We start from the raw sequence: 12,036 nt of genomic DNA, 5'->3' as shown, positions 1-12,036 counted from the left end.
GGTTTCTGAGTCCTGTATCCAAATTTCTCTCTAGTCATTGTCAAAAGGACCTTTTTGTTTTCTATCAAATATTAGATGCTGATAAATTCACTGCTAGAAAAAAAATGATAACTTACTTGATTATAGTAATATCTGTGGATGCAAAGAACAACACAGGCATTTACTCTTCAAATACTTTAAAAAAAAGTTGTATCTAAATGCATACCTTTAACTAATTCCTCAAACCTTTCTCAAATTGTGATTACATTTTCTTGGATTTTGCACATCAGAGTTTGAACAAATGTTTGAGGGCAGAGATTATATGTTATTCATGTTTGTATGTCTAGATCCCAGTATATCATCAAATATAGGCAATAGTTGCTGATGAAAAATATACCAAACTATATGTTGTATTGAAAAGGCTGGAGAATTTAGTTGTATTGGAATGTTAATAAAAATTATTAAAACTATTTGCACTTCAAAGGTTTGAGTAAGGAATCCATTTTTTGAGGACATTTTTTAGTATCCTAAGAAGATAGAGTATCTTGCTTTTGAGAATCACTTTTTTTGTTAATTAGCAGTGGGTACTTAATTCTTCATTATTGATGAAATCTACACTTACTTTCTTGTTTTTATGTCTTTAATATCTGGTATATTTCTGACTTCTATCTAAATGTGAATTCATTATGTGTTTTATATGTACTTACTACCTGCCAAAGTACAGTATGATGAACCTAATTTTTATGTATAAATTACCCAATAGCAGTAACACTCTCAAACTCCCATTGATATAATTTACTTGATGATGAGAAATTGAAGTTATATAAGCATTTAGATTATTTGGGAATGGATTAAGTAGCCAACTGCATTGATTGGTTTCTCTTTCTCTCTTTCTTTTCTTTCCTTTTCTTTTCTTTTCTTTTCTTTTCTTTTCTTTTCTTTTCTTTTCTTTCTTTCTTTAATTCTTTTTCTTTTAGTTTTTAGTTGATCATCAAAAGACTTTCTTAGTTCTGTCATCCTGTTCCCTCTCTATGACCATAGCTATCCCGGCTCCGGGTGCTGGCTGACAGCCCAGGGAAACCCAATGCTAAAATACATACCAGATGGAGCCATAAACCTTGGAATACCAGTTTCTCCCTATGCCCAAGGCAAATCAACTGGATGGGAAAGGCTTTTGAAAATGTTCCAGTTGTGCTTTGTTGGAAATAAATGCATTCTTAAGCGGCAACATCGTGTAGAAGGAAGCTGTTTTATGGGAGGGATCTGCCAGGAATTCTTTCAGCAATACATTTTTTACAAAAGCTCTACTAAAATTGAGATCAATAATTTTCTTGTATGTAATGATTTTGTGAATGACAACCAAAGGTCTCTAAAGAATCCTGTTGAAAACTCTGGGGATAATTCATTTATGACATATGGCTTAATATCTGAAACAGTATCAAGGGGTGAAAATTCCCCTGGCCAATCTTCTCATGCTGCTGAACTATTTTTTTTAAACAATGTCTATTGTCTTTGATAAAATACCTAACTCAGAGGCCTATAAAGTACAGAAATGGCCCTAGAGACATAAGTCTGAATTAGGGTTGCACCTGAGCAGTATCATTTATAGAAGTCCTACAAAGATGAGCTTCAATTAGCCATGATATGTGAGATAATTCCCAGGGACACAGATATTCTCAGACCATCAGAGAGTAAGGATCCTGCTTGACTTCTAATAATTTCAAATCTGCTTCAGAGCAAATTGAATTCCTTGTAGATCCTTGTAAACCAATATAATCCTTTTGGGGGGATATCCTGGACCTATTTCAAACCCATGCTCTTTGGCTGTGGTCATCATTGTGGATGACCCTGAATGAAGCCATCTCCAAGGGTGAGATTCAGGCTCCAGGACTGGGTCTAAGGCAGTTGGCCATTCTGTGCCTGGCCCAGTGTTGAGCTCTCCTACCTGATACAGGTTGGCAAGGTGGTGGTTGGTTTTGATCAAAAATGGCTGGTTCACCCCGGGATGGTCAACATCGTGGGCTGCTGCAGCCAACAGTCCAAGCATGATGTCCAGAGGTGTGAGGAAGCTGGCGAGCTGTGAAGAAAGTCAAATTGGGAGGTCAAAGGGTATGTTTTCACAAACAGGTTACCATTTGTTTTGGCTAAATCATACTGAATGAAGCATCACAAAGCTGTCCAGGCCTTTCATCCTCCAGACTTTTATCCTCTGAAGCAGTCGGTGAGGTGAGAGTCACATGGAATTGCAAGAAAGGACTGTGCAGAAAGTAACTGAGCAAGTCAAATTGTATAGACCATTCAGGTACCCTCCATTTCCTACTGCCACTCCGTTTCCTTTTATTTTTGCAGTGTTGTTGCCTGTCTGTGGGTAAGGAGAAGTCAGAGCCTGAAGTCAGCTTTGCTCCAGAGAAAACTACAAATGAAGTAAAACGTTAAAACCAAAATGATGGACACATAAAAAAATAATTTGTCTATTTCAACCATCCACTATATCATTGCCACCCTTTGAATATGAAATTCAGAGTGCGCTGAATGCCCAGCCCATGTGGCTCAGTTGGTTGGACATTGTCCTGTGCACCAGGAGGTTGCCCAGTTTGATTCCTGGTTAGGGCACATGCCTGGGTTGTGGGCTCAATCCCCAGTAAGGAACTTGCAGGAGGCAGCCAATCAATGTTTCTCTCTCATCAATGTTTCTCTCTCTCCCCCTCTCTTCCTCTTTTTGAAATCAATAAAAACATTAAAAAATGAACTGCAAAATTTGCATATTTATTCAATGTGTAATAGTGGAGTGTGTGGGTGTGTGAGAATCTCTCTCTCTCTCTCTCTCTCTCTCTCTCTCTCTCTCTCTCTCTCAGCTAGGAAAACAAGCAGGGGAATGGGAATCTAACACTAACTTTAAATATATAACTTTCAGGCTACCTAGAGATTAAAAAAGAAAGCCTTTAATGTCTTCGGGCTATTTTATACGGATGAGGCATTTACCCAGTTTTGTCTTGGGAATGTTTGTTTGGCATCTGCATAGTCGGTGGTTGATGTTAAAACTGATTGAACTGAACAGAGTCTTGGACTGGGATTTTATTTTCAAAAACCTTAAGAAATTCATCCTCTATGTTATACCAACTTTATATGACTAAGAAATGCCTCGGTTTGTAGTAACAAGCACTATTCTCATGTTTTTAATTTTGGATTGGTTGATCACATCAGAGCACGCTTGCTAAGAGGTCTGTGACGTTCACTCATTTTCTTGGGCCTGAATCAGGATATTCAGTTGCCTTAGTAGGAAGTGGAGTTTGAGCCTTGAGGAGTTTTGATTCTATTTGTCCATCAACAACCATGAGGTGGGGGACCCTTCCCAGAAAATGTCAATGCTGGTACCATTTGTAGCAAAGATTCAAGGCAAAACGGCTAGTTCCTGGGACTGTTGAAGATATATAAGATGCAGACTATCATGGGGAGGATTTTTTTTTTGTCCTAATGCAGCCTTTCATACAAGTTATGAAAGGAAACCTCAGAAAATTTACATCCTCTTTTATGAGTATTGCACGATTATCAGAGTTGATATTGGAAGTGGAATCTAAACAATTTGTATTTGTGTTATAAAGGACCCATAACAGCTATTCTGATATGTTGGGTGATTTAGAACCCAGCAAGTAGTTGACTTGGCATTTCCAGATGGCTGAGGAGGCAGCCGGGTCTGGCCTTACCTTTGGCTCCTTCAGGTAGCAGTGCATGGCCTGGGTGACATCGGCTGCATGGACGGCGTTGTGATACGGGTTCTGGCTGTGGTAATCTTCTTGAACCATGACTAGGAGGTAAACAGGTATCTCAGTCAGTTAAAACCAAACAGGAAGACCTCAGATTTATTAAGGGTCCCTTTTGCTTAAAAATATTAGTGTCTCCAAAATGTGCACCCGAGGGATTCTTTAAAAATGAACACGGCTTGGGAGTTTCACAGTTCTACTGAGCTGCTTTTAGTGGCGAGAAGGGGGAAGGCAGATGGGGAAAAGGTTAAAAGGATTGGTGAGGCCCTTGGGAACCCTCACCGCCTTCATTAATCATCCCTCTCTGGCATTCATGAAGGCTTTCATTCATAGGAAAAATAAATATGTAGGAAACGAACAACTTTACTTCACACTATAGTTTAATTATTTAATTTTGCTGCCATTTATGAATATTATGCCATAAGAGAGGTTTCCTTTTAAACAGCCCCAGTAGGTAGCGTCAGACTCCTGAGATCCAAAGCGGGGTCTACCACTTGAGTAACAAATACTGACCACAGCAAATCTGGGGCTTCTTTAGGCAGATTTTCTATTTACTGTGTTGATCCAACTGAGGACTCCCTGGCTTTATTTCTGCCTCATTCAGAATAGTTATCATCTTTCATGCCCTTCCAATTTAAGGACCAGAGTGCTCTTGGAATCAAGTAGAGACATAAGCAAGGCAATTTTAATTTGCTATATAGAGGAGCCACTAGCCTGCTTCAGCTAATGACCAAGGCAATGCTTAGGATGCAATATAGCCAGTGTGTATAGAACGTCCAGGTTTGCAAGTGTGGTCATATTTTGTCAGCCCATGCTGTGGGTTTGGCTCTGGATTCTGGTGTTATTTTTGTCATCAAATCTTTGCATTCTTTACATGTACTCTGAGTGCATACACGTGTCCAAAGTATCTGCCTTCTCCTTCTCTAGACAAACCAAAACTATTTGGCCTTATTCACGGCCATTACTTTGCTCAAGCAATCTAACTTCAATGGCCTGAGGTTATTTGTATTTCTGAAACTGATCCATGTTGTGGCTGCTTTCAAAAATTTCTGTTGTGTCACGTATACCTTTTATTCAGCAGGTTTATTTTACACTTATATTTGAATTCTGCCCCTATCATTATTATTTGTATCAGGCAAGTGACTTAACCACAAAGATCCTCAGTTTCCTTCTCTATAAAATGGGAATAACAATGACTCCAATCTCAAAGGGCTATATGGCAAGTATTAATATATGCAAGTCCTTAGAAGAGTTCCCAGCATATGTAAGCACCATATAAGCCTGGTTGCTGCTACTGTTGCTATCATTTTCAGTGCTATTTTACTATTGATGGCATCAAGTCAGCTTTCAAATTCAAAGCACAGAAGCCAGAAACATACTAAGTGGCAGCAGAAAGTTATGTGGTGATTAAAAATGTGCCCTAGATAACTCACTGACAGATAAATAAGGATGCACATAACGTCAAATAAGACTGGGGCTGTTTTGGACAGAGAGTGATGGTGGAGTTAAGGGGAAAGATGGTGGTCTTTCAAGTCAGAGAGCCTGGGTTTAGATTGCGGCTCTGCCAATGATAAGTTGTTGACCTTGAGCAAGGCACAAGACCACTTTGTACTTCTCCTTAACTGTGGGCCAAGTGGTGGGGATAATGCCCAACTTGCAGGGTTGTTGAAATGATTAGAAATAACATACCACTACATAAATGGTAGTTCTTATGACTAAAACAAAAAATGTCTATTGAAGATATTCAACAACTCATGTCCAGATTGGGATTCTTTGAGGCATGCCTTACTGGAGTTTTATTGACATGTGAACAGATTAGTAACTTCTTTGACGGGTACCTGCTCTTATTGGTTTTCTCTGTATAGCCTTTATCTGCTGTAAACATAACTAACCAAATAAACATTTTTTTCAGTGATTTACATGGGTAAACCAAATTTTAAAATTAAGATGAGATAATTTGAGATTAATTTGAGGTCTTCATCTACCATGCTAGGGTTCCTGCTAGTTTATTGTGGACTGCCATTATTCATGGGAAAGGAGGTAGGACTATGAAAGAAAAAAGAGGCTTACCTAAAAACCTGTGTAAGGTCACCATATCTAACTTGAAATGGTGAATGAGTCCATGGGTGTTGAAGAGGTGGCACAGCAGTGTTACCAGGCTGTTTCCTGGAGGAAAACAGTCACCAGTTTTAACTCCTTTTCATTACCATTAAATTATCAAGCTTGACAATAGGATCCACAGTTTCTGTGATGAAAGGTCTCTAATAGGATCATTTATTTTCCTTTTTAAATTTGAAATTATTCAAGTATAAAGGATATCATTACTATGATCTGGTCCTAGGTTTTCTCTTATTGTACAAAGAAAATTAGTTCAGATTGTCTTCCTATACCAAAGGCAATGAATTATTAGCAATATTAAGAGTTATAAGGAGTTATAGAAGGAATCTGCCTACTTAGGTATCAATCAAGATTATACTTACCTTGAAACATGTTATAACTCAAGCTGGCAAAGATACAAATTTGAAGCTACAATAACATGTAAATATTGAAGGAATATTAAAAGTATCATAGAATTTATGAAAGACTGTGAAATGGGCCAAGAAGACGACTGGATGTCTTAAATAAAAACAATGTGTTGCGTAAGAATACTCTTCCAGGGTACCTCATTCTAAGTGTTTCTGCAACTTTCATTGTTTTGGGCTATTTCACAACTATCAAGTTGTAGATAACTGATAGTATTTCAAGCAACTCTTGTCCATATACATGCAAACGAAATAATTCAGGTGGAAATATAATTGATTTCCTCTTCCCAGTTTTACAGCTATTTATAAATTCATGTGTTTCTTACTGCTTATGTATGTGTGGCTCTTTGAATGCTCCTTTGAAAGATCTGTAGCATCTTACCACATTGCTAATTGAGTTAAACAAATCTTTGACATGTGCTCATTTCATACTTTTATGAGTCATGGGTATAATTTCTTTTGAACATGTTCTTTGGTTCACAGTTAATTTCATTTACTGGTACCAATTTCTCAGATGATTTGAGTAAAGGGAGCTAAGAAATTATGGAATCCATCCCTATGTGGCCTAGTTAGCTTTCCACAGTGGAAAGCTCAGTTTTATGGTCTGAGGCTGTACTCTTTCCACTATGTGTTGTTTCTCCAGTAATAGAATGATGAGAAAACAAGTTGCAACGACAAATCACAAGCTTGGTAGATGGTGGGACATCGGAAAGTTAGCATTAAATATGATGTCTTTCATTGGCTCCCTAAGCTCATCAGCATTTGTTGACTAGGCAGATGAAAATATAATAGGATTTTATTATTTTCTTAAAGGAAGCCTTTGTAGGCACAAAAAATTTTAAAAGTGAAACCAAAGAGAATATCTACTTTCCTTTCAGCTGCAGCCTAAGCATTTCCACTCTATCCTCAGTAATTGTTTTCTTCTGAAGACGCCAAACATACCTGGACAATACCAGGCGCCAGGGCAGGTTTGACTCACTTAATGAAAGTGCACAAATACCTGCCCTGCAGGACTGATCAGATGAGCAGGTTCTAACATTATTGGCTAACATTGAACTTCCTCCTTTTGGAGAGAGTCAAAGTGCTCTGCAAGGACAGAATCTAATCTGTGGTTTCCTAATTCCTTTGGGATCATCAAGGCCAGAAGGAAACTGTCTTAAGACTCTAAGGCCAAATTTATTCCTTCTTCTTTTTCGGCAGTAATTTTCCCTGCCCTGGTCCTCCTTGAGTGGCTGGAGACTTATGAAAGTGGGGGAAAGAGGGAAAAAGGATTACCAATGTTTAAAAATAAGTATTGTTTTCATAAAATTAATCCCATTTATGGTGCATATTTTAGTGTGAATTCTTTGGGGTGACTTACCATTTGTCAAGCGATCAAACAAGAAAATGTCAAAATCCCACATTCCCACTTTGGAGAGCATATGCTGAAAGGCAAAAACAAAACAAAAACAAAAAACCACTCAAATGAATCACATTGAAGACTCAAATATTCACTTTGAGACACAGTGGCTTAACCAGTTAAGATGGTGAAAATACAGTAGCATTCTACTGTCAACGTACAACTGGTTTGTGGTGAAATAAATCTTACTCTACTGGCTAATCACAATAGTGTTAAAGGGACAGGCTCAGGGATCAGTCTGCCTGATCTGATGTCAACCACGTCTCTTACTGGCTGTGGAACTGTGGGCAGGTTCCTTAACTTCTCTGTACCTCAGTTTCTGAATTTGAAAAATGTGGCTGATATTATTCCTTCAGAGGGTTGTTGTAAGGATTAAATGAGGTAACATATATAAACATAAATGCCTGTAATTTAAGGGCTTAGAACAGTGCTTATATATAATAAGCACACCCATGTTAGATGTCTGTTAAAACTATAGTTCAGTGAAGCCTCTACATGGTAAACTATTATTTATTCACTTAAGGCAGGTTTACAACTAATTTTAATAAAATGGAGTCAAAATGATGGCTGAGCACATTATTCTGCTCAACGTGGGACTAAATGTGAAATGAACCACTGTAACAGGAAACTGAAGAGCGAGCAATTGAAAATATTGGGGTAATCAAAGGCCTACTTTCAATAGGCTTATAATCCTATTTTTCTTTTAAAAATACCCCAATGCTTAGAAACTCTCAGACGCAAAGTTGCAGGTGCTGAATCTCTCCTCACTGTAGCTTCTGTGACTGCCTTCCTTCCTCTCCTCTCATGGCCACGGCTAAGGTAAGGACCAGCTCCTGCTCCCCTACCTGCCCCTGAATGGCTTCTTTGTATCTTGTGAGAAATCCAAAGGCCTCATCGTGGCCCACGAAGACTTTCACAACAACATCAGGGCAATGAAGGGTTAAGAGGTTGTTTGTGAGATCTAGATGGAGTGAGCATTTTACCCAAGTCATACAAATCTAAGGGCCAAGCCAGGACTTGGTGCTGATACCATGAATTCTGGCCCGCTGCTCTTTCTGTATCTCAGTGTTGCCTTTCTCGAGAGGTGGCTGCTGTCACTGAGGCTCTGGTGCTGAGAGCTTGGTCTTATTCTCCTCTTACCAAACAAATGAACAACAACAAGCAAATTCGCTCAATTCAGGCCTTGGGTTGTTAGAAGGCGTGATCCCCGACCCCTTCTCTTTTGTAGACCTAATATTGGGAATTAGTTCTTCTGATATTAATGCTACTTATTTCTTAATAGTATATATATATAGCATAATATTACTTAGCACGTAAACTATAAGACACTACCTTTGACTTATATTTAAACTGAGGCAGTTTATTTCTAAACTCTAAATTCCTTTGGCAGTTTGGGTTAGAGATAGCCTGCAGGCTTTTGTTTAGAATGTCACACATTAGTGTCTACCCTCAGTTAGACCAATGAGTGGCAAAAATAATTATAAAATTAGTAACAATTATTTGAATGAATTAAAAATTATGAAAACGATAATGCACCATATTGCTATCTTAAAATGGAATTAAGAGTTGGTAATTATTGGGTTGATTTCATAGTAGCTATTACAATGAGATAATTCAATGGGTTAAATATGTTTTGCACATTTATACACTAAAAATAACTAGGTATGAATATATTTAGCATGCAGACATGCTTTACCTCATCACCCTATGAGGTGTGTATTTCTATTAACTTCATTTTATATTAGAGAAAAAAGTTCAGATATGTTGAGTAACCAGCCAAAGCCACAGAGCATCTCAGTGTCAGAGCAGGACTCAACCCTACTACCCGTGGCGGCACATGCTCTCGGCCCCTGTCTGCGGTGAGGTGGCACGGGGGTAGCTAGCTCACCCTTGCTTGTCCAAGGTAGTCTTCATCCAGCAGGTGGAGAGGGGCCTGTGGGATAATTCCACGAAGCAGCCTCGATGCATGGAAGTATCTTTGAAAGCTTAACAGTCTTTTCACCTTTTTCTTGGTGCCAATTTCCCCTGAGTGTGTTGTATCTGTGGAAAGTAACCAAATTCAGAAATTATATATTTATAAGGCCCATTTTACCCACTATGTAAAAATACAAGGTATTATAAAGGAGAGAAGTATTAAAGATGCTCTCAAGCCCAGTGGTATGGCTCAATGGTTGAGCATCGACTCATGAACCAGGAAGTCACAGTTTGATTCCCAGTCAGGGCACATGCATGGGTTGTGGGCTTGGTCCCCAGTAGGGAGGCCACATAAAAATAAAAAACATATCCTATATAATAAAGAGGGAATATGCTAATTGACCCTCACACCTTCGCACAAGATGGCCACCCCCATGTGGTCAAAAGATGGCTGCCAAAAGATGGCCGGCAGGGGAGGGCAGTTAGGGGCAACCAGGCTGGGAGGGGATGTCAATTGGGGGCGACTGGCTGTCAGGGGAGGACAGCTAGGGGCAATCAGACCGGCAGGGGAGCAGTTAGGCATCAATCAGGCTGGCAGGGGAGTGGTTAAGGGGCAATCAGGCAGGCAGGCAGGCAGGTAGGCAGGCAAGCAGTTGGGAGCCAGCAGTCCGAATTGTGAGAGGGATGTCCAGGCCTAAACCAGCAGTCGGACATCCCCCGAGGGGTCCCAGATTGGAGAAGGTGCAGGCTGGGCTGAGGGACAACCTTCCCTCAGTGCACAGATTTCGTGCACTGGGCCTCTAGTTTTTTATAAAGATGCTCTCAATGCTTTCTTAAATATAGTCTATTTAATTCTATATTTAAAATTTTTCTAGAACAAAAAGTAATATTTCTTATATTTATTAAAATACTGAAATATTTTTAGCCCTGGCCAGGTAGCTCAGTTGATTTAAAGCATCATCTCCATACACCAAGATTGTAGGTTGGCTACCCGGTCAGGACACATATCAACCAGTGAATGCATACACAAGTGGACCAAAAAATCAATCTTTCTCTCTCTGTCTCTCTCTCCCCCCCATCTTCCTTCCCCTCTCTCACTAAAAGCCAATACATTTAAAAAATTTTTTAAAGTTGAGATATTTTAAAATGTAATTTTCGAAGACAAAGTGTATGAATTAAAAATTACATTTTCTTATTAATGATGCCAATATGCTTAGTAAGAAAAATTCCCATACTTCTGCATGCATTTAAAGAAACAGTTAAGGTTTTTTCTGCTGCATTAGAACAAGTGTTCGAAAATTTAGATTAGGTTCTCATTCTACACTCATTCTAGTCTGATCAAACCCTGCACCTGAAGTAGAAGGATTGAGAATACACTAGCTTAGACAAGCGGAAATGTTTTCTAATGTTCCAAGAACATCAGTGGCAAAGGCACCAACAATCTCAGCCTAAAAGTCACCTACGTTCTCCGGACATGCAGCGTTTGCTTTCTAATGGAGCACATTCTCTTGTGCTGGTGGCCGTGAGAGACTGATCTTGACAGTAGAGAGATTTTAACACTCATTCACATGCAGCTTTCAAAACTTGACTGTTGACATCGTGGTGATTGCCCAGAAATACCCCAAGCACATTATTTGAATGCCTGTCAAGGTAAGTCTTGTCTCAGCTGAAATGCTGTGAGTCACTCTACGGCCACGTAAGAGACATCTGCTGCCAATTTTGGATCTGGAGTCAATTGAACAGTTTAGTAGGAAAATGTACTGTTCATGTATAAAGAACTTTGGTTTCTCTCATGCCTCCTCCCATCTGCCCTTTCCCTCTATGGAGCTCAAAATCACAGTGGATGCCAGAGGCAGCGGAAACAGTGGTCCGGGGCTCCTTAGCAATGCGGCCCTCCCCACCGACAGTGAAGTGAGTGACTGATATCGGTTTGTTACTTATGTTGTATTATACATGCTAAGGCATAATTCAGGGCAGACAAAACCTACTGTTCTCTGGAAATGCTGCCTAATTAATTTTTTATTTTATTTTAAAATGAATCTAGATTTCATGTGTGGAAAGAGGCAAACAAGTAGATAAGAGGAATATAATAAAAGTTGGGTGTTTAGGCACATATCAATATTAAAAAAATGGGTTATATGACTCAATTCTACTAGTGAGTTCTTACTCATTTTTATCAGTTTATCAAGTCAAAGTACAAGATAAAGTAGGTGATTTATTTATTTAAAAAATATTTTGAGCCTGGCTGGCATGGTTCAGTGGTTGAGGGTTGACCTATGAATCAGGAGGTCATGGTTCAATTCCTGGTCAGGGCACATGCCTGGGTTGTGGGCTTGATCCCCGGTCAGGGGCATGCAGGAGGCAGCTGATCAATAATTTTCTCTCATCATTGATATTTCTATCTCTCTCTCCTCCCTTCCTCTCTGAAATCAATAAAAAATACATATATAAAAAATATTTT

The 12,036-nt window shown here is 39.1% G+C and overlaps 1 protein-coding gene across 3 annotated transcripts in view; it reads right to left on the bottom strand.

The window, feature by feature from the left end:
* PDE7B (phosphodiesterase 7B) overlaps nt 1-12,036 on the bottom strand; it is a 275,867-nt gene that overhangs the window by 25,807 nt on the left and 238,024 nt on the right. For all 3 annotated transcript variants that reach the window (XM_059700409.1, XM_059700408.1, XM_059700407.1), the window contains 5 exons: nt 9,550-9,701; nt 7,623-7,686; nt 5,811-5,906; nt 3,684-3,784; nt 1,925-2,056 (listed from right to left, as the gene is read on the bottom strand). In XM_059700409.1, the coding sequence (XP_059556392.1) occupies nt 1,925-2,056; nt 3,684-3,784; nt 5,811-5,906; nt 7,623-7,686; nt 9,550-9,701 (545 nt within the window). The remainder of the gene's footprint in view (nt 1-1,924; nt 2,057-3,683; nt 3,785-5,810; nt 5,907-7,622; nt 7,687-9,549; nt 9,702-12,036) is intronic.

The sequence above is a fragment of the Myotis daubentonii genome, chromosome 6, assembly GCF_963259705.1.
Source record: "Myotis daubentonii chromosome 6, mMyoDau2.1, whole genome shotgun sequence".
In the NCBI taxonomy this organism is placed as follows: domain Eukaryota; kingdom Metazoa; phylum Chordata; class Mammalia; order Chiroptera; family Vespertilionidae; genus Myotis; species Myotis daubentonii.
The sequence above is the reverse complement of the archived record's forward strand: the minus strand, read 5'-3'. Positions and strand labels throughout refer to the sequence as shown.